The sequence below is a fragment of the Haliotis cracherodii genome, unplaced genomic scaffold, assembly GCF_022045235.1.
Source record: "Haliotis cracherodii isolate W230 unplaced genomic scaffold, xgHalCrac1.p SCAF_2, whole genome shotgun sequence".
Classification (NCBI taxonomy): Eukaryota; Metazoa; Mollusca; class Gastropoda; order Lepetellida; family Haliotidae; genus Haliotis; species Haliotis cracherodii.
The window spans coordinates 12514494-12538002 of record NW_027266275.1 but is presented as its reverse complement, the minus strand read 5'-3'; the positions used below and the strand labels follow the sequence as shown (position 1 = coordinate 12538002).

General features: G+C 39.8%; 1 protein-coding gene across 1 annotated transcript; it reads left to right on the top strand.

Moving 5' to 3' along the window:
• Nucleotides 1-1720: 1720 nt before the first annotated feature.
• On the top strand, nucleotides 1721-22359 carry LOC139469802 (aminoacyl tRNA synthase complex-interacting multifunctional protein 2-like). Its single transcript, XM_071252097.1, has 4 exons — nucleotides 1721-2519; nucleotides 17553-17717; nucleotides 19782-20010; nucleotides 20707-22359. Exons 1-4 carry the CDS (start codon nucleotides 1803-1805, stop codon nucleotides 21102-21104), a joined length of 1509 nt encoding a protein of 502 aa, XP_071108198.1. The 5' UTR covers nucleotides 1721-1802; the 3' UTR covers nucleotides 21105-22359.
• Nucleotides 22360-23509: the final 1150 nt, after the last annotated feature.

The window sequence follows — 23509 nt, the reverse complement described above, 5'->3', positions numbered from 1 at the left end:
TTTAATTTGTATCTGTTTGTGTGCTGCCTAAAGTGTGTAACATATTGCATGAATTCACGATAGCAAGGAACTCAAAATTAATTGGGTAATGGTGATTTATTGCACTCCTTTGTGCAAACATGCTGCTTATCTGGAGCTCTACAGTGTCAAGTGTAAATAATCGAGTCTGGACCAGACAATCCAATGTTTGAGATCATGAGCATCGATCTACGCAATGGAGATACGATGACATGCATCAACCAAGTCAGCGAGCGAGCGAGCCACCCAATCCTGTTAGTCACCTCTTACGACAAGCATAGTCACCCATGCTTTCCGCTATTCTAACCCAGAGTCTTCTGTTGGAGATTGAGACATACAGCGTGTTGTAACTGAACCATAAGTGTAGTCCTGCATTTCATATCTGAGGGAGACCTGTGAAGATTTAAGGGTAGAATAGGTCTTCAGCAACCCATGCTTGCCGTAAAAAGTGACTATGCTTGTCGTAAAATGCACTAACGGGATTGGGTGGTCAGGCTCGCTGATTTGGTTAATGCATGTCATCGATCCCAATTGCGTGGATCAATGCTCATGATATTAATCACTGGATTGTCTGGTCCAGACTCGATTATTTACAGACCGCCGTCATATAGCTGGATTATTGCTGAGTGTGGCGTTAAACAACAAACCAACCAAATCATATCTGAGGGACAAGGGTGGCCCAGTGGCCCAGTGGCCTAAGGCACTGCTATGAGCCTGTTGACCATGCCAGGCTCTGTTCATCACTGGGTCAAGTCCCAGATCCTTGGTGTGTCAGCACCATACCCATGCTGGTGGGTTTCACCAAAGTGCTAGTAGCCTAAGACCCGTGTCACTTTAAGATTGCCATTAAATAAAATACATTTGAAAAAGAATTGTTTTTGGTGTTCTACCTCAGCTAAGCTAAGATTTCCGCTTTTACATGTAATTAAATTCATGATGAACTACAACACTTTAAGAAAACCAAAGTAGATAAGAGTATTTTGTCTAATGAGGTGCAGCCGCAAAATTGTTGAAGTTGCATTAAACAAAAATCACTCACTCATTCTAATGAGGGAAAAGTATCAGTAACAGAAATAGATACGCAGAATCATAAAAGTCTCGTTCACAAGGCAATGGCTGAAATGAAGATATCCTGTATCAACAATGATTGGAGTTCCTTTCTGACAGAACATGACACCAGAATATCAGATGAGTAATATGAAAGCTGTGCAGCAATTAATGCCCCCATTTTATCAGTGTCCCTTTTAAAAGGAAAAGAAAATTATCAAGATGCCATCAGATGAATGCGGTAAACAACTCTCTCTGTCTGGGCGCCTTTCTCAGACTCACTGATTATTTTTTTATGTCCCGCATGTACATATGCATGTATTTGATAGCTGTTTAAAAGAGCCAAGCATCTGGATGGAGTCCTAAAGGTGCCTCCCATCTGTATGCCATCCTTCTCCTGCTCTTACAAGTCAACCTTGAAGGTATACACTACATCCTCACTATAACACCAACACTTTTGGACACTGGTAGCAGACGTGAACCTTGTGTCAAAGCTTTGAGGTAAAGTAATGGAAAGTATGGTTTAGATTCGATGTTTAGGTTCAGGAATTGGGACGAATTGGATGGTTTGTACCATTTCTGCCCAGCAGCGTTATAGCGGGGTAGGGGAAATATGAGCATGCATTGCAAGGCAGAGGCGAGTGTGATTCAGAAGCTCTGCTGCTGTTGTGTAGGTATGATAGGGAAGGACTGTCTGGTATTGTCCAAGGTGTATTTATTGCTGGTTTGCCCTTGTCATGGGTAATATCGTGTCAAGGTGTGTCCAGGAAGTGCGAGACATCGTCAACAACTGTCGAGCTGGTCGCACGGACGATGATTCCAAAGTTCTGTACACTTTTCCTAAAGAGGATTTAGAGAAATACAAGATTCGGACTGCTCCTAATAATGTCGTGACTGATACCTCTCCCCCAGCCGAAAATAACGCTACTGCTGCTGTTGAGAACAGTACTCCGGAATATGCACGGATCGAGAAAAAGAAGGAGAACTTTGATGGATTCAGAATAGATAGGACCCACTTTTTAAAGGGGCATGACTATGTCAATTGTGTGCATCCAGAGGATATTAGAAAAAGCTGGGAGGTCAAAATGGATTACAAGGAATTACAGACGGACAGGAGACAGTTTCAAGGAGACTGTGGCCCAGACGAGGAAGAAATCCGTCTAACTGCTGTTCATTTGTGTACCAGGGATAATAGGTTCAATATTGAGAAGGATTTACTCATTGCCAGGAAAAATTTTGATCGGACAAGAAATGGAAAACATTACGATAAGTCCTCTAGAATCAGTGACCCCGGCCGACAGATGTGTGATGTTGGGGTGCAGGTTGGAGGTATTGAGAAATGTCGAAGGAAATCAGCTTCAGTTATCAAATATGCGGACAACTATCTGATACCCAAACTGACGTCAGATAAACATCTGGAAGAATATTCTTTGTTTGACGAGCCTAATGATAAGGTTGGCTTGAGTGAGATATAGTTAGAGAGCTTTAGTTGGCGTGGTAGATGCATTAGAAATGGTTCTTCCATTTCCATGTTTTTCAGAAAAAATGATAAGCAGGTTAATGTGGCCTGGTTACAGAATTTAATGGCAGGATAATGTCATTGACAGCAGTTGGAGGGTGTAGAAGGAAACGGGAAGCAACCCCGCCCTTGCATCCCTTGTAGGTTGGTCTTTGCACACATCCAGCTCTGTTTGACCCTCGCTGGCAGATTGAAGATTAGTTATATTTTGTATCATTATGTGTCTCAGAGAACCTGAACTGGTACCATGTTTGTTGCCATGGAAACGTTTCTGTTTCAGTTGCGCTATTTATGCTGATATGTAGAGCATAGATTTCTATAATTATTTTTTAGGTGCTTTGTGTTTCAAGTATAAACAGTGTTGGGGGTCTGAGGTGTTTTTGAGTGTGTGGGTTAGTGTTTGGGTTTATCGGTGAGTGTGCATAACGTGTTGGCATTTACGAGAAATGACACATGTGAAAAGCATGTAGATAACTAAGCATTACTCATCATGCATCAGTGTACATGGTCTTTGAAGCCATTGCAGCAGGACATTCTGTAGTAATTGAAACAAGGAGACACGTGGCATTCTGTTGATAAATATTTCCAAATGTGACTCATGTTTATTTCCCATGTTTTCTTTTCTCATTTTTGTGACAATTTGTTCATGCTCAGTAACAGCATGCAAATGTGTCTTCGCTTTGGTAAAGGTTGGAATTATTGCACGTTTAATACTTTCTGTGGAACATCTAATCTTTGGTCTGCCAGTTAATTTTAGGAGATCAATCACATCAAACAGAAAAACTGTCAACTTAAATAGGTCAAACATACATACCTTATTGTCCCCAATCATTTTTGTTTCCCGTGAAGATCCGGGGTAGAATAGGTCTTCAGCAACACATGCTTGCCATAAAAGGCGAAGCAGTCGCAAGAGGCGACTAATGGGATCGAGTGGTCAGACTCGCTGACTTGGTTGATACGTGTCTTCCAAACTATGTGGATCAATGTTCATGATGTCAAGCACTGGATTGTCTGGCCCAGACTCGATTATTTGCAGTCCGCCGTCATATACTGGAATATTGCGGCGTTAAACAACAAACAAACTAAATGTTACCTTTTATATGGTACCTGTTTAGAAAGAAACAACAATGTGTGTTGTTCAAATATCTTTATCAGGTATGAGACACTACTTAATTGACATCACGAAAGACAGTGTGATATGCGTGTCAAGAGGAGCTATTTTACCAATGTCCCCCCTTTAGAAAACAATATGATGACAAGAAAAATACAAGAACCTTATACAAATGCATAGTGTGAATAATAATTCTCTAAGTCATTCAGGGGGGGTAGGGTAGCCTAGTGGTTAAAGCGTTTGCTCGTCACGCCGAAGACCAGGGTTCGATTCCCAGAATGGGTACAATGTGTGAAGCCTATTTCTGGTGTCCCCCGCTGTGATATTGCTGGAATATTGCTTAAAGCGGCGTAAAACCACACTCACTCACTCACTCACTCACTCACTCACTCACTCAGGCAAGTCAGGCAGATTAACATTGATTTGACATTTGTAAAGATGGCTCATATGTCTTAGTAAACATCTATAGTTGGTTGAGGTGTGGGAGGGGTGTCGTCTGGAATGAAACCTATTGCTGGAATATTGCTAAAAGTGGCGTAAAACCATACTCACTCACTCACTCACACATTAATCTGACAAGCTGTGATATAACTGAAATACATTAAACCATGCTCACTATCTCATCCGTTGGTTAGGGGGGCGGTCGGGTATTCTAGGGGTTAAAGCGTTCGCATGTCACAGCGAAGACCCAACGTGGGTACAATGTGTGAAGCCCATTTCTAGTGTCCCCCGCCGTGATATTGCTGGAATATTGCTAAAAGCAACGGAAAACCAAACTCACTCACTCACTCATCCGTTGGTAAGAGTCAATCTTTCACTACTGTCTAAGGAACCAAACTCTTTACTAAATTTCATAACTCCAAAGTGGCCCGGTGGTTCATGTGCCAACTTGTACTGAGCACAGTTATATCTCTTGCAGGAGCTGTGAGTTCTGGGTTTGAACCTCAGACTTGCTAATAACAATTGTTTTTGGTGAGCCAGCACCATTCCATAGGTGTCACCATATGGTATACATCCATCACATGTACCAATCATTTCAGGCTTTGTGTCTATGTTATCTTGAGTATGAGATGCATCAATTTTTGCCTAAAGGTTGCTCTATTAGATATCAATGGTCAAAATTAAGGATAATTGTCAATGGTCCCTTTCCCTGAACTTTGAGCTTTCGGGAGATTGGAATACCTCGAGGACCCCATCACCCCGACTTTTCAAACACTATCAGTCTGCGACTTCAGTCACTAGCTCAGGAGCCTGAATCTTCTGTTAGGCCTAGTAAGCTCAGGGTAATTAGTCCATAAAATAACACAAAAATAGACTGAAAATAATGCCGAGAGTCAAATTCGGGCTGGTAGCCACAAATGTGTTTTGCACCAACTGCACTATAAAGATATAATATGTTGTAGTGAAATAGTCTAGGCACTGCTGACCCCCTCATATTTAAAGTCTGGATAATCCAGTGTATACTACTCCAAAGAAGTTAAGGAACATCTGATTCGTGCATATTACTTTTGTTAATCTATAACATGACAGATTAACAATAGTAACAGATGTTCCTTAAATTCTTACAGCATGGCAGATTAACTATGGTAATATGAAAGAATCACATGGTCTTTAATAATAAACGTCTTTTGGCTAGTCTATTGTCTAAGCAGATATGCTTGTGTCCATCTCAAACTTAAACATTAATGGTGTACAAGCTGATCTGAGAGATGCTCTGTCAGCTGGAATAGTGAGGAACACTTGTTAACACAGCAGTGAAAGAATGTGGTCAGCGATGATAGATACTGGCAGCTCCATTGATAGCCACCAGCCCGGTGCCCCATGCCTAGATCTGGTTACCCAGTTAGAGGAATATTTCACGTCAGTTGGCACCTGCTTACTTGTAGGCCCAAGGCCTGATTTGAGGAACTTGATTAACTTGGACCAGGTGCATATGTTGACATGGAAGGCTAGTTACACCAGACAAGACCAGGTTGCACCCTGGTCCCTAGTCTGTCATACAGACCCTGATACAAATATATCCAATACAGCCCTTGCAAGTCTACATTGTTTGGCAAGTCCAGATTACTGCTGTATGAAGAGAGTCTCTGGGCTAGATGTTCCTCTACCTGGTCCCATAAATGTATCAAAGTTGAAACATAGATTCATAAACTAGTCTAAATTAGTAAAATGTCATGGATGACTGTCAGATTAGGGATGTAATATGGTAAATAAGGCTTAGAGTGGGTCAAAAGATTGATATGTGGACAAGTAAGGGTTAGACAAAAAACATTTTTGTAGACAAATATTGGGTTACGTTTTTCAATAATAGGATGCACTGGTGCATGTTTTATGTAGACCTCTTAAACCATCATCTCGCTGGTGTTTGTTCTAGAGTGATATATACCTGGATGTGTAGCTAGTGTCTCTTCACACATTGTTCACTGTCCCATGTTCAGTAGTGTTACTGGAAAGCTTAACAAGGGTTAGTCCGTGAAATATATAATTTTGATAGAAATATGCAACTAAATTTAATGTGAAAAGGAGCCCTGGTGGACTTGTAGAAAATCTAGACTTGCTTCATATAAGGCTGTAGCATTACAGTAAGGGCTCGATGGAAGAGAAAATAATATGGTTCAATATGTTCAAGGACTGTAATACAGACTACTGGAAGGTTTTGAACCATCCTTAAAATTCGAAATATGTCAATAAATCCCAACTTAATATACTTGTGACTTAGGGTTGACTCAAGAAGATCACAATATATTGATATATATCATTGAATGATAAAATTCATTATTCTGTTCTATAATGATACACACAGTATGGGTATGAATGTGCAGTTAATAAATTCAATGCTTAATGTGAAATTACCCCGTGAAGATTGGGGGTAGAATAGGTCTTCAGCAACCCATGCTTGTCATAAAAGGCGACTGCTTGTCGTAAGAGGCCATTAACGGGATCGGTGGTCAGACTCACTGACTTGGTTGATGCATGTCATCGTGTCCAAATGGCGTTGATTGATTCTTATGATGTCAATCACTTGATTATCTGGTCCAGATTTGGTTATTTAGAGACTGGCGTCATATAGCTGGAATATTGCTGAGTGTGGCATTAAAGAACAAACAAACAAATACATATGAATTACACTGATCCATTAAATGTTTAATATTGAGTTTCTCCCTTTTCATTGTCCATGTTGATCATGGTAATCTTAATAATTGTAACACAATAAGAATGATTAATTTAGCATTAATTCATAAATTTGTATTAATATAGCATTGATATTAATAATGTATTAATAACATGATAAATGATGGTATCGCATAACTTTGGACCATAAAAAATCTATGGAGTTAAAGATTTCAACAAGAATTCCAATATTACATCCAATACTGATAAGGATTCTACCAGCACTGTACAGTTATATGTCTAAGATAATACATTGATTATCCAGTGTTATACATTTCCATTCTATTATGATAAATAATATGGACCCTTTCATCACCATGACTGTTTCAAAAATATATCTCAATCAAGCGATATCACCAGCACTTAACTCTAGGTTTGTGTGCCTTTTCGAATACAACCAGAACACCTTTGAGCATAGTGACTTCCCTCCCTTGTCTTAATACTTAGGCGACTAACGGGATCGGGTGGCCAGGCTCGCTGACTTGGTTGATACATGTCATCGATCCCAATTGCATGGATCGATGCTCAGGTTGTCAATCACTGGATTGTCTGGTCCAGACTTGATTATTTACAGACCGCCGTCATATAGCTGGAATGTTGCCGAGTGCGGTGTTAAACAACAAACAAAAAACTTAATACTTAGGATAATATCTTTTCAGCTTAATGTATGTTTATGACAGTTTTCTGAGCTGATTAAACAAATAGAAGAGATGCTTGGATGAGACTGGCCTTCTGAGTGTAGATCTATGCCAAACTATATGTTTAGAAGAGTAATTTTTTATTAGTCTTTGGGGGTGGGGTGGGGTGGGGCGGGGCAGCTCATGATCGAGAAAAATTTTGTGTTCAATTTGTGATAAGAGAGATGGAGAGGTCACTTTTGAAACAAAGCTTATGGCAAATGGGTACAGGATGAATAGAATGGAGGTAAAATACACTGGATGTAAGGTTTGGAAATAATGGATGTTTGTTAATGCGACACTGAGCAATATTCCAACTATATGACTGTTTTCTGTAAATTTATCAAGTCTGGACCAGACGATCCACTGATTGATATCCTGAACATTGATCCACGCAATTTGGATAAGATGACATGCTTCAACCAACTCTGTGAACGTGACAACCCGATCCTCTTAGTCAACACCTGTTCTAACCCAGATCTTCACGGTTGGATATGATATATCAAGTTAATTGGGTGTGAGGTTTTACTGAACTGCTTGACAGTTCAACCAGCATGTTGTCCTCATTTATACATTGTCACCTATTTCATGGAGGCTAGTCAGGCTCGCTGACTTGTATGATGCATGTCATCGTATTCCAATTGTGTGGATCGAAGCTCATGATGTCAATCACTGGATTGTCCGGTCCAGACTCGATTATTTACAGACCGCCGTCATATAGCTGGAATATTGCTCAGTTCGGCGTTAAACAACAAACAAACAACATCAACAACTATCACATAGTCTATGAAATTACACAGTACATTTCTCTCCTTAAATTCAAACAAATAATTTTCCTGATGCAGAGCTGACTAGACTTGCTTTTGTATATATAGCTAGATTGGTTTTGTTTTCATAAAATAGATATATTCCACAGTCATGGTGGAGGTCTAATCACATGCAGGTTCAAATATGTTGCATACTGAAGGCAATCTAGGATTACCCAAAGTGAATTATTACTTGAGCAGTACAAAAAAGTATCTGGACTCCTGCCATTGAAACATCATAACCTTGATAGCATTCTGTTATTCACACATGCTATAGCTTGTGGATATGGACAGAAAATTTAGATCCTAATGTATTTTTTACATTTTAAAGTTAAATATTTAGATTATTTTTAAAACAGTTCCTGGATCTTTAATATATTTTCAGAAAGTACTTATTCAGAAAGCTGAAAGTTTTTTTTTTTTTGTTTTTGTTTTTTTAATTTAGAAAAATTGATAATAAAAAATAATAATGCGTTTCTTTTGTGCTCATGATCCAAATGTTTAAGTTTTCAAACATGAGTCAGTAGTTCCTGGCTTTGTGTGAACATATGCAAGCCCAAATGCATTTGTTGGGATATCAGTAGGTGGATCTGTGACCTGGTTGGGCACCACTGACATGAGCTGTTAGTTATGGCGCCGTGTGTCATTATGGGGCTGACATATGGTACCTGGCTGATATTTCAAAAAGTGTAGTAAATGTGTGAACTGTTTGTACACACGTGCGTATTCCTGCCTCGCATGTCTACCACCGTGCTGAACCAGGTGAGATAATGATCCATTATTTAAGATACTGCCTGTTGAAGACATGAGATAATGAACCAATGTATTTAAGATACTGCCTGTTGAAGACATGAGATAATGATCCATTATTTAAGATACTGCCTGTTGAAGACATGAGATAATGAACCATTGTATTTAAGATACTGCATGTTGAAGACATGAGATAATGAACCATTGTATTTAAGATACTGCCTGTTGAAGACATGAGATAATGAACCATTGTATTTAAGATACTGCATGTTGAAGACATGAGATAATGAACCATTGTATTTAAGATACTGCATGTTGAAGACATGAGATAATGTACCATTGTATTTAAGATACTGCCTGTTGAAGACATGAGAAAATGAACCATTGTATTTAAGATACTGCATATTGAAGGCAGGAGATAATGTACCATTGTATTTAAGATACTGCATGTTGAAGGCATGAGATAATGTACCATTGTATTTAAGATACTGCATATTGAAGGCTGAGATAATGAACCATTATTTAAGATACTGCATGTTGAAGGCATTAGATAATGAACCATTATTTAAGATACTGCCTGTTGAAGGCATGAGATAATGAACCATCATTTAAGATACTGCCTGTTGAAGGCATGAGATAATGAACTATTATTTAAGATATACTGCCTGTTGAAGGCATGAGATAATGAACTATTGTTTAAGATACTGCCAGTTGAAGGCATGAGATAATGAACTATTGTTTAAGATACCGCCTGTTGAAGGCATGAGATAATGAACCAATTATTTAAGATACTGCATGTTGAAGACATGATATAATGAACCATTATTTAAGATACTGCATGTTGAAGACATGAGATAATGAACAATTATTTCAGATAAATGCGTAGATCGATGCTTATGATGTCCACAAAACTGCATGTTGAGGGTGAAAGAGTTAAGTTCTGTTATACCAGAGAGTGAAACTGTTTGATGAGAGCACTGTTCCTATTTGTAAATTTTAGTGTCTAGCCAAGGAATCAAATGTCAAATCTGTGATTGATTATTTTTTTCAATTTAATTAATTCTTTTAATAGATGTCCAGTTACCTGTAGATGTGACAACTGAAATGAACACTGTAAAATGTACATAGCCCTATAGTAGGTTTATCTCCTTATAAGCCGTTTGTAGTACGGAACATCGAATACATTACATGAAGGCTTCTTTAAGATATCTACGCGGCAATTTCTTACCTCTTTATTTTACCTCAAATGCATTAGAAGTTTCTTGTGAAAACAATATCTAAAAACTCTTTTGCATCTTCATTAGCATGGTAAGTACCAGTTAGCATAGCAACGAATTCTTTGAGAGATTTATATTGGTACATTTGCTTGCCTCGTTTGTGGGATCATTAGGGAAGTTGGCATTTCAGGGTTGTAAATGGGGATTTCATGTTCCCTGCAAAGTGCAGACTATAATCCCTGTCCATGTAATAAGGATAATTTAGAAATGAAGCAAGTCCCATGCTTAATATTGTACTTAAAGACAGAGAAGCCATTACATTCAGGAAATTGCAACGACAAACTGACTTAGCAGGATACGTGTCAGAATGTATGTTGAGATTTGTGAGTGGAAAAGGGAGACCTCAGTGACCTTTGGAGGTGCTGGTGCTCTTCAGTGTTGTAACCCTAGAAATGGAAACCAGCAACAGTGCTGGATCAGCTTACAGCCTTTCTCATCCCCCAACCCCCACTAAAGATGCAGCAGATTGACAAGCTGTTGTGAGAGAGATGCCATTTCCAGGCTAGCTCTGGACCAAGACTGTCTGTCATTCCTTCTCTGTAGCCTGGCTCCATACGTTTAGGTTGGTACATATTACCATTCTCTGTATGTTTGACTTGTTAGAATGTTTATTATTGAGATGTTATCAACATGTTGGTTCTGAATGGTGTTCTTGTAATACTAACTGATATTTGTTTAGTTTATCAAACCCTGCATTCAGCAAGTCCAGTTACTGTAAACAGGGAATTTTTTGCGACCATTTTATTATTGTGAGTTATGCAAACAAGACTCAATCGCAAAAATTAAAAACGCAAAAATAAGTATAAATAATACATACATACTTTATTCATTGCAACACGTCATCAAATGTTGAAATCATCAACCAGAACCACAAGTTACTCAATAAGTTAAAACACAAATGAATGCAGAATGGTCACACAATACATCACAAATGACAGTGTAAACAGACCAGTCAGTGTCACTGTTACCTCACAGTAATCCTGCCTTCTTCCAACCTGGCTTGATTGCATCAGTGTCCTTTGCAATTTTGTCCACAATTTTGTTTGCATTCAAATTCACAGTCATGACACTGAGTTGAGTCAATTATCGTATTTGATAATTGGTCGCAGTCCCTTCCGGTCAACTTTCCTGCCAACTCAGATTAACTAGCTTCGGAGAGAAGCTGTCTATTGTTTGGTAATCGAGAGGTCATCTCAACACGGCAACTCGCAAAAATATCTCGTCGCAGTATTGTCTTTGGTGTGGTATTCGCAATATTTTAACGGCGCAGAAATAAAGTTGTTTACAGTATATGACTGCAGCCTGAGAATAAGCAAGTCTGGACTTCATTGTCCAGTGATATAAGGAGCAACTGGCCACGTTGAGTATAATGTCTCGCAACCAAGTCACCGATCCTGACCACGGATTCATCCATTTGCCTCTTGTAACCAGTATAAGTTGCTGGTGACTAAGTTCTCTTAAACCCAGAGGGGGCGGTCGGGTTGCCTAGTGGTTAAAGCGTTCGCTCATCACGTCGAAGACCCGGGTTCGATTCCCGACATGGGTACAATGTGTGAAGCCCATTTCTGGTATCCCCTGCCGTGATATTGCTGGAATATTACTAAAAGCGGCATAAAACCATATTCATTCACTTAAACACAGAGTCCGAATGGGAAGGCCTGAGCCAGTTGTTTGTGTTTTTGAGAACATCAGTTTCCTTACAAGACACAGACTCATAGGGTAATACATTGTGTCCTGTCACCAGCACCTGGCCGTGCTACATGGTGTAGTGTTGTGGACCTGGTCACTTGATGGATGCTTGGCATCACAGGTCAGCCATTAGCCTGCTCCAAGGCTGTACTGAAAGAAAAGTCTATGGATGTATAGTTATTTTATGTTTATATTTGGCAAGTCTACGTAGGCCGATAGTCTAAGGATACCAGTCTTTTATAGGGACAACTTGTTATTATTATTTAAATGATGTATGGATTGTGATTAAACTGTTATTCTTTTCTTTAGAGACTTGTGCAAGTCTAGTCAGCCATGTCCATAGTCTCTAGTCCTATTGGACCTGCGGAAATTATTAAAAGGCCAAATGGCTTAATTGTTTGGGGTTCTTTTAATTTAAGGGGAAAAAAATGGGATTTTTAAATTTTTATGTCAAAATTAAGATTAAATTATTTAGTCAATCAGTTCATAGGAGAGTTACTACAAAACTGGTTCTGTACTTAACAAGATCCTTGGTTACACGAGAGATCCGAAGCTCAAAACAGTTAGGGAAATAGAATAAGTCCATGAATATAGAGATCCTTTTCCCTAGTATTTCTAAATAATTAGGGGGGGTCGGGTAGCCTAGTGGTTAAAGCGTTAGCTCGTCACGCCGAAGACCCGGTTTCGATTCCCGACATGGGTACAATGTGTGAAGCCCATTTCTGGTGTCCCCTACCGTGATATTGCTTTCTGGTGTCCCCTGCCGTGATATTGCTGGAATATTGCTAAAAGCGGCGTTAAACCATACTCACTCACTCTAAATAATTAGGCCATGAAACAGCCTTGCTGATATTTGCCTTGCTGTATCGACCCTTACAATTTCCAGCATCACTTTTGCACTTTCCTCAAACATTTAGTCGACACGCTGTGCTATAACTCAAGAAATGTTCAAAGCAAACTGATTTCATTCATACAACTACTGTAAATTTTGAAATTAATTTTTGACTAGGGGTCAGCAGTTGTATTAATTTGGAGACGCATCAATATCAAGATTTACAGTACTTGTTATTATCAGACCTGCAGTCCCAGTATTGGCTGTAGCAGTGCCATACAGCCTTCAGAATTTTTGTTATTTTCAAGACTAGTGTAAACATTATTTGAATAGTCCTGAGAATTCGCATCAAGTCCTGCTTGAACGAGACAGAAATGTCTACTATGTTTATATTTTCTGTCAGTTTATTCAGTTCCAATTTGTAGAAAATTGAAGCATTTTGAACTGTTCAGAATTACAGCCCTCAAATGTTACGAGTCAATGAGGCCTACCATCATTGGATTTTTACTTGACCTCAGCACAATTTAGTAGTCACAGGCTAGCAGGTTTTCATGAATTTCAAAGGCTACTACAGTCAAGTTTCGTTAATCCGACACTCGTTTATCCGACAATCCGCTTTAAAATGATGTGAACCAATCTAATCAGTGCTATTTAGACCCGTTAATCCGACAGTCTCGCACTCCGACTCCGACACACCTAATTTGCAAGGAATTGCTAAAATCACTCATTAATCAGTCTCGTTAATCCGACACAGTGATCAGCGTACTCCATGGTCATCTGCACGCGAGTACACAGACCCGTGTTTTGATGCGAGACAAGTCGGTGAGTAGCTGCATATTTCAACAGCTGCAGAGATAAACATACTTAACAATAAACAATTACTGCTTAAAATAAACAAAACATGCCTAGATTACCTCAATCTCATTAAAATGGGATACACGTTCTCGCAACCGCTGAGGACATCCCATTACAGGTCATGTCAGAACTACCTTTCGCAAACTTTGACTGACCATTGAAATTACTAACAGGAAGTCGACATCAGCCACTAAAAAAGCAGCTTTCTTAAGCATTGCTGCACTTGTGTTTTGTGTTAAATTACATGTTGCATTATCAGAAAACACATTCTGCTAACAATGTAACACAACAATATGATTATTTCCTTTTTCCTTTTTTATTACATGTTCGTATCATTATCTATCATGTAGTTGTCCAATTTTCGATCACGAACGTTGTTACTACCTAATTTCGTACATACTCATACTCGTTAATCCGACATAATCATATGAAACCAACAATGTCGGATTAACGGGAATTGACTGTATGTCAGTTCCAAGGGTTGAAGACTGCATTGCATTATTGACCATTTGTACCAAGGAGAGACCATGCACCACCAATCCCTCCCTCCTTAATTATCGGACCCATGAAGATCCGGGGTTCTTCAGACTAGGTCTTCAGCAACCCATGCTTGCAGTAAAAGACGACTTTGCTTGTCGCAAGAGGTGACTAACAGGATCGGGTGGTCAGGCACGCTGACTTGGTTGATGCATGTCATCGTATCCCAATTGTGTGGATCGATGCTCATGATGTCAATCACTGGATTGTCTGCTCAAGACTTGATTATTTACAGACCGCCGTCATATGGCTGGAATATTGCTGAGTGCGGCGTTAAACAACAAACAAACAAACAAATAATTCCTAAATGATTTGTGTACATGATGTGCTGTTACAGTTACAACTGTATGCCAAATTGTCATGCAGTGAAACCCGGTTTATTTAAAGGCCAACCACGAGTGTCTCATGGACATTGGCTTAGGTTATTCCCCTTTACTGACAGTTATTGAATGCTTGACCCATCTCGCACTGCTTTTTGGGATGGGAGTCGAATGGGAAAATGTCTGAACAATATTTTTATAAGCAAATTATGGGTGCACATAATGTTCCTTTGTGTGTAAAGGTAATGAAATGTAAGTGTTTCTAGCGTTATTAGTCCGGAAGAGGGTTTCTAGATTATAGGGTCAGGAGTAATAAGATATAACTGTACATGTCTTAATGATTCACTAATTAATTAAGAATTGACTTATAACCTGACAAAAACATGAGATGGAATGATTCAAGCAATTCATTCACAAATAGTCACTCCAGCAATTCATTCTCAAATAGTCATTCCAGCAATTCATTCACAAATAGTCACTCCAGCTGTACATTCTCAAATAGTCATTCCAGCAATTCATTCTCAAATAGTCATTCCAGCAATTCATTCTCAAATAGTCATTCCAGCAATTCATTCACAAATAGTCACTCCAGCAATTCATTCTCAAATAGTCACTCCAGCAGTACATTTGCAAATAGTCACTCCAGCAATTCATTCACAAATAGATCATCATCACCTTCTATATGTACCTACAAAACCTATTTTGCCTATATCTTAACTGAATTCTGCACTGATCCCTGGCACGGCTGCTGTGCTGCACACTGTGTGCACATGGTAGGTGATACGGTGCATATATCACATGAAAGTTGAAACGATGTAGTCAGTAACCAGATGCGGTGCGTTATGCTGGTGCAGTAGGTCAGGATGTAGCTACAGATCTGAGACTAGCCTTAATGAACAAGGGAGTTAGTTCTATGGATATGCAACTTCTTTATTTCAATTAATTCGACATTTTGGTGTAAATACTAACACTGTTTTCAAGCAGTGTTAGTATCAACACCAAAACGTTGCATTCCATAGAACTATCTCCCTTGCTCTTCATTCCAGCTTCTAAATGCCACTTGAAACAGTTAGCCTTGAATGTGAATGTCACGGGTCTCTGTTTGACCGTGCCTGTTTGCAGGTGGAGGAAACGTAATCCTCATGTCTGACTGCAGTAGGGGAAACTGCTGCTTCTCAGACAAATGCTATTCCTAATGGTATCTGTCTTGTGAATCTAACATTCAAGCTGTATAGACAGCCGCAGAGGTCTAATGGACAGAGCATCCACCTAGTGGAGGGTGGAATGGCGGTGTTTCGATCCCTGTCTGTGTCGGATCAAGGGACATTAAAAGATGGTACTTGTTCTTTCACAGCTTGGCAGTAAAGGGATAAAGCAAGGACTGGTCGGCTCGGAGTCAGCATACAATTGTCTTTTTTAAAGTAAACTGTTCTGCTTAATGCCAGTCCGTCCAGGATGTTTTGCTGGGGCAGCAGATCTGTCATCGGCCTGCTGTTCATATGAGGACCACCTCCATGGTCCAGGAGACTGGAAGGTCCAGGGTTTCATCTCCAGCCGCATCATACTTAAAGATGTTAAAAGATAGTACTTGTTACGCTGCCTGGCGCTCGGCATTAAGGGGCTAAAGCAATGATTGGTCGGCTTGGCGTCAGTATGCTGTGTCTGAGTGGGGTATTCATGTTAAACTGCGGCATGGTATCTCAGTGGGTTAGAACTATAAATCGGCATCAGACCAGACTAGTACAAGCAGCCACACACATATGTGCATGCGCCTCGCTATATAAGTGCAATAATCTTGGACGCGACGTTAAACCTCATTTCACCTAACCGTATGTGATTCGTGTATTGGAAACCCTCTGTCCCCTGTGCCCAACTGCCATATATGTGTGATAATTCTTGCATCATTATTGAGAAATATACAACAGTGCCACCATGAAGTATTCTAGAAGAACAGCTGGGCAAGTGTTATCTCTGCGATAAGCCAATCTGATAAACTTCATATCATGTTTGATAAATATGCAAATGAGGTCAGCTAGCAGTGAGTGAAGTTACTTCTAAGACAGCCACTATTTTGACATATATGATATGATAAAGAGATTATTATCCTTACATGATGCTGTATCATAAATATCATATATTAGGATAAAATTATTTTATGCTCGCCAAATGGACACAATACGTCTTTGTATTCCAAGTGTATAATATTTATGATACAGAAACACACGAGAGAAATACCCTCTACTTATCCAGCAAACTAGGAATTGATGGGTCATTGGCACTAAACTTTTAGGCATGGTCTCTTGACTCATCGCAATTTGCTGTACAGAGTTGTTTCCCTTGGGCATGTCAGATACCTGTGATCGTGAGTTTGAATCCCGGTGTCTCAGTTTGTCAGCACCGTTTCCATGCTGGTGGGTTTCACCGAAGTGGTAAATGTCTGAGACCTGCATCAGTTTGGACTTTCCTCCCACATTAAGCAGACACGCCATTATATATTTGAAATACTGTTCAAAGCAGCGTTCAACCCAGCTCACTCTCACTCACTCACTCACTCACTCTTGAATTGTACTTTTTCTTTCTTATCTGTATGGGGGCGGTCGGGTAGCCTAGTGGTTAAAGCGTTCGCTCGTCACGCCGAAGACCCGGGTTTTGATTCCTGACATGGGTACAATGTGTGAAGCCCATTTCTGGTGTCCCCCGCCGTGATATTGCTGGAATATTGCTTAAAGCGGCATAAAACCATACTCACTCACTCTTATCTGTATGATAGGTATAACTATCTCAATTGTAAGTTGATATGTTTGATTGTTTGTTGTTTAATGCCACACTCAGCAATATTCCAGCTATATGACGGCGGTCAGACAATCCAGTGGGTCTAGAACAATTAGATACAGTTCTGAAAAAGAGTGGTTTTAATGAGTAATGGGTGTTGTGGTGTTGCAGACATCTTCTGACCCTGTGTGTGCCTTGGAGCAGCGGCAGGAGGACGTCATCCAGCGTCTGGTGGAGCTGCAGCAGTCAGTACAGAAACTCTCCCAGAAGTATGGCGTCCCCTTCTCCCTGGGCGGACAAGCAGCAGGCATGGCGGCTGCTGACAGTCCCATACAGGTAATGTCCCATACAGGTAATGTCCCATACAGGTAATGTCCAACACGGGTAATGTCCCATACAGGTAATGTCCAATACAGGTAATGTCCCGTACAGGTAATGTCCCATACAGGTAATGTCCAACACAGGTAATGTCCCATACAGGTAATGTCCCGTACAGGTAATGTCCCGTACAGGTAATGTCCCATACAGGTAATGTCCAACGCAGGTAATGTCCCATACAGGTAATGTCCCATACAGGTAATGTCCAACACAGGTAATGTCCCGTACAGGTAATGTCCCGTACAGGTAATGTCCCGTACAGGTAATGTCCCATACAGGTAATGTCCAACACAGGCAATGTCCCATACAGGTTATTTCCAACACAGGTAATGTCCCATACAGACAATGTCCCATGTAGGTAATAAGCAACATAAATAATAGCAGTCACAGGCGAATTCTGCTGTAAAGATATAAAAATTCTGCGGCTAAAATTACTAAATTCTGCGGTAAAGACATGACCATTTCCCCCTTAAAAATCAATGCAAGCTCATTATGTTTCTTTAAAAAAAATCAATATTTTGCATTTAGACAATTCCAGGTTGGGTTTAACATGTTAACTTGATGGAGTCATATCACCACATTAAAGAACATTAAAAATTATTTATTAAAATTTTGTTTTATTGTAGGATTCACATTTTGTATGTTTGAATGGCATATTAATTTTTTGGGCATCATTCAAGCGCAAATTTCGATAGAAAAGCTTGAGAATTAGTGTATTGATGGATTGATAAAGATAAATGCCCAGATTTTTTCGGCAGTTATGCAGTAAGTCACATTCTCTGCAAATCTTTCCGCAATCACGAAATTGCAGAATTCATCTGGGACTGATACAGGTCAAACATAGGACATCCCCTGCATCAGGTATTACGTGTCAGTTTATTGGAGTTATATAATACCTAAACACTGGGACCGCCTCCATGGTCTAGTGGTAGAGCGTCTGCCCGGAGAGTAGAAGGTCCAGGGTTCGATCCCTGGCCGCGTAATACCAAAAGACGTTAAAAGATGGTACTTGTTTTTACCCTGTCTGGCGCTCGGCTTTAAGGGGCTAAAACAAGGACTGGTCGGCTCGGTGTCAGTATACTGTGTCTGAGTGGGGTATTCATGTTAAACTGCGGCATGGTATCTCAGTGGGCTAGCACTATAAATCGGCATCAGTCCGGACAAGTACAAGCAGCCACACAAACACACACAGGTACATGCACATCGCTATATAAGTGCAATAATCTTGGACGCAAAGTTAAACCCAATTTAACCTCACCTCACCTCACTTAAACACTGGACCATTTGCACACATGTATTCAGGGAATCAATGCACACAAGCTCCTCACAGCGATAGTCCGTTTGCGGAGCTCTCTATACTATCGCTGCCACCAGTCAAAACTCCCCACTGTGAATAGGTGGCCACAACCAAGCTTAGAGTTGAACTCGCAACCGAATGACCGTTATGTTTACAGACAAGTGACAACTGTCGTGACGCCGAATACACTTATCGCTGCTAAATTACTTTCTTCGTTTGTCAATTTGAATTTCTGTTTCAATAATACTATCGTGTTATTGATATAGTAAGAATGTAAGGGAGAAGTTGGTTGATTTTCCGTTAGTCTGCAATCTCGAACCAATCTGATTATTAAAACAACAAAGTAAATTCATCTGGAAAACATGTTCAGTCGTAAATCTTTTCAAAATGAAATATGATGGCATTCCCAAAGACATAAACAAAAGTATAAACGTTACTACATTTGGGATTAGAGGGAAAATTTCAAGATTCTTGTAATGGCCACGCCCACACTGGTGGCAGCGATGTTACCGAGAGTGTAACGAAGCCGTCACGCGCTGGGAAGGAACTTGCAATGCACAGTCAAAGGGGAGATAACTCTAATATGGGTCAAATTATCTCCCTTTCCACTGCAGTCACTTCTGAGTGCTAATGGTTGAAATGCTTCATTAAGGATTAGGAAGTATTGATATTTGTTCATATTCGTATATAATTTTCTCCACAAAATGATAATGTTTCTGTTCCAGCCTGGCGTGTTCCACGATATCGTGATCCAGGCAGACCCCAGCCGTCCTCCCCTCTCGCTGCTGGTTCTGTACCAGCGACTAGCTGAGACATACAAGGTCCTGGCCTCCACCTTCGTCCACTCCTCCGCCACTCTCGAGGTACCTGACAAACTCAAGGACATCTTCAAGAATGGAGGGGCTGTGCCAAGGAGGGACGCCCAAGTCTGTCTAACTCTCATTTGGAAAAAAGGTAACGGAGACATATTTAGTCATGTTTAGTCTTGAATGATGGCCCAGGGGTTGAAGGTGTCACAACTTGTTTTGAGGACTAGTCTCCCTTTGCAGGTTGGGTGTCCATATACACAATTCATTCAAATTATAGTTCTTGGTTTATGAGCACTGTATATCTGTGTTCATTGGCTTCACCTAATATAATACAGAGATTTGATGTAACTGAAATACTGTTTGAAGTAACTCACAAAAGGGGGTTATGCATACCAAGATCCTGGTAAGAATAGATCTTCAGCAAAATGTGCTTGCCGTAAGAGGCAACATGATTGTGTGGTCAGGCTCGCTGACATGGTTGATGCATGTCATCGTATCCCAATTGTGTAGATCAATGTCCATGATATCAATCACTGGATTGTCAGGTCCAGATTCGATTATTTACAGACCAGAGTCATATAGTTGGAATATTGCTCAGTGCGGCGTTAAACAACAAACAAACAAACAAAGCATACTGCAAATATATTATCAAACATAAAGGTAAGCTTGTGATTTCATGCAAAGTTAACAAACTCGCTATATTATATGTTAGATATTGATTATGATGAAAAAAATATGTCATGTATTGAAGTTTAAGTCATTATCATGACTGAACTTGGATATCAAATATTGAAGCACCAAAACTTATACATAAAAGATATAAGTTCTGTTTTGTTTTCAGTGAAAAATGGTCCAATTCTGATGGTTAACACAGCCAAACAAAGCCCGATTTTCGGGGAAGCCAACATTGCTCGGTACATTGAACGCATTCTCAACCCTGCGTACGACAGTGCTGACATCATCTTGGCAACACAAAGTGACGAATGGCTGGACATGGCTGACCTACAGGTTACCAATGGCAACAACAAAGAAAAGGCAGCAGCAGTCCGATCTCTCAACTCTAGATTAGGAAGAAATGATTGGCTAGTAGGCTCTTCGCTGTCATTGGCTGATATTGTCATGTGGTCTGCTCTCACCCAATCAGGACAGACCGCTGAAGTGCCAAACAATGTGAAGAAATGGGTGAAGGCTTGTAATGATTCTTCCATGTTTAAACAGGCTCTAAGTGTTCTTGGCTGATCGTGTTTGAATAAAATCTGGTTCTGTGATACAAGATTTGCTCAGCTGCTTTCTCTGTCTTTTGTGGTGTGTGTTGCTACTTATTAATTTGTCACAAATCATTTACCCCCAAACACAATGGCAATACTGTCTTGCATACATGACTGCAGTAGTATTGTACTTCTTTATTATGAAGAACACAATGTTTCGGAGTATATGCTTACTCCTTCATCAGGTGAATGAAAGATATGAGGCAGAGAGCATATATATGTATGTGTAAGGACAACAAAAGATATAAGATAGTAAGTGAGTATGGTTTTACGCCGTTTTTAGCAATATTCTAGCAATATGACGGCGGGGGACACCAGAAATGGGTTTCACACATTGTACACGTCGGGAATCGAACCAGGGTCTTCGGCGTGACGAGTGAACGCTCTAACGACTAGGCTACCCGACAGCCCCAGTAATAAGATAACAAGAGGTGGATACAGCTAACACATATATATGCTCTCTGCCTCACAGCATTCATTCACCTGACGGCGTAAGCATATACGCCAAAACGTTGTGTTCCTCGTAATAAAGAAGTTGACATCCATAAATTCTCGACCTTATGTGTATTTTTTCTTAAGGCCTTTCAAAGACTTAATTCTTCTTTAAAAAATTATTCACATGAAAAGTTAGGTAAATGTTGCCATGAAGTTATGAAATATGAAATGTCTTTTAGCATTTTAATAGCTGTAGTATTCTCCGCCACTTTTAGGACATTTTATTACAAATATACAGCATTACTGATAAGAGCATACAGAGCATAAGACTCACAGCGGAAGTTTCATGTGAACTATTGCTTAACCTCAAGACTTCAATCTTTGTCTTAGTCTCTTAGGGTAACCTGAAGACAATCCCAGTTAGAGAATCTTCTTTGACATATTACAGTGCCACTAACAACTCTCACTGTCATTTTCAACTTATTTTCTTCATACTAACAAGCTTCTTCTGACTTGATACTGTTTCAAAACTGCCTTATTTGGAGAGATCTAGTATCCCATTTTTATTTTCGTTGAGCAAAACTTGCATCTACAGCTGATCATGATCCAATAACAATTTAAATGGTGCTCTCAGTAATAGGCAAACCTTCTAAATGGTACAGATTTATGTCTGATTAACGTTAAGACTTGACTTTTGAAGAAAACGAGTGAATAAAAATATCTGAAGCGTAATTAAAACAAATTCACAAGGACTTAGTTGCCCTCATGTTAGAATATTGTAAATAGTTCAATAAACTATTGATACAATTCACACGTTTTAATCTTTTGTGAACTGTTCGGTAATGGCTGTACATGATCTGAACAGATGCAGTATCACCATGGTTACTGTGGGAGCTTGTCACCCATTGGTTCACCCTCAACATGGGTAGGAAACGCCCAAGCCTTTCTGGCCTTCACATGAAATCCATTCTTGGTTTGTATAAACTGATTCTAGGGCAGTGTTCAGTTCTGTTTGTGGAGTATTCTGCAATCTTATCTTGTTTAGTTTCATCAAGTGTAAAAGGGGAATATTATAAGTTGTAGCAGGATCACAAGGGGTACATGGGGTTTTATGCATCCCTTGTTAGGCTTCACACCCTGAGCCTCTGGCTACAACAAATTTGTCTTGCCGACATGTTTTAACATGACAAAAGAATTCAAACCAATTCAAAATTGATAGAATACAGCTGTTCGATTGAGCTAAGGGTAGCCTGCGCTGCCACCTGACTTTCATTGACTTGGAAAAAGCAGCTTTTTGCTTCATTAAATTGGTATTACGTGGAGCGAGTTATTTTATCATAACTTGTTTATGAATTATTATTTTTTTACTGTCATGTGTGAACATGCAGCCAATCCACAGCTTACTCCAACTGAGTTTTACACTTCAAAAGTTGATTATTAATTAGTTTATTATCAATTTAATACCATATAATGGTCCAAGAGTTTGTTCCACAAAGTGCTAAACTTATCGTAACTCCCATTCTTTAACATAGAATTACGACTGTCATTGTGCTACGATCGCCTTTTGGAACGGGGCCCTGCACCACAAAGTTTACAATCACGTCACAATGTATGTAATTTGTAGAATTTTGTTTCAAGATCCACCGGTGAAACAATGCTATGTGACGTCAGCCTAACAACCGGGATGCTGGGGTCATCGTGCATGTATGATCTCCTCTCCGTGATCTAACATACTACATGTACACGCAATGTCACTGATAAAGCCCGAACTTGACATGATCACGATGTACATAATCACATGCTTTGGTATTACTCAATTTGTAATACAGTCATGCCCTGCTTATACGGACTTCAGATATCCGGAAACCTTGGTGCCCGGACGATTTTCATTCAAAACGAAATAATTACTAAATAAATTTCCCTGTATATCCGGAAATTCAG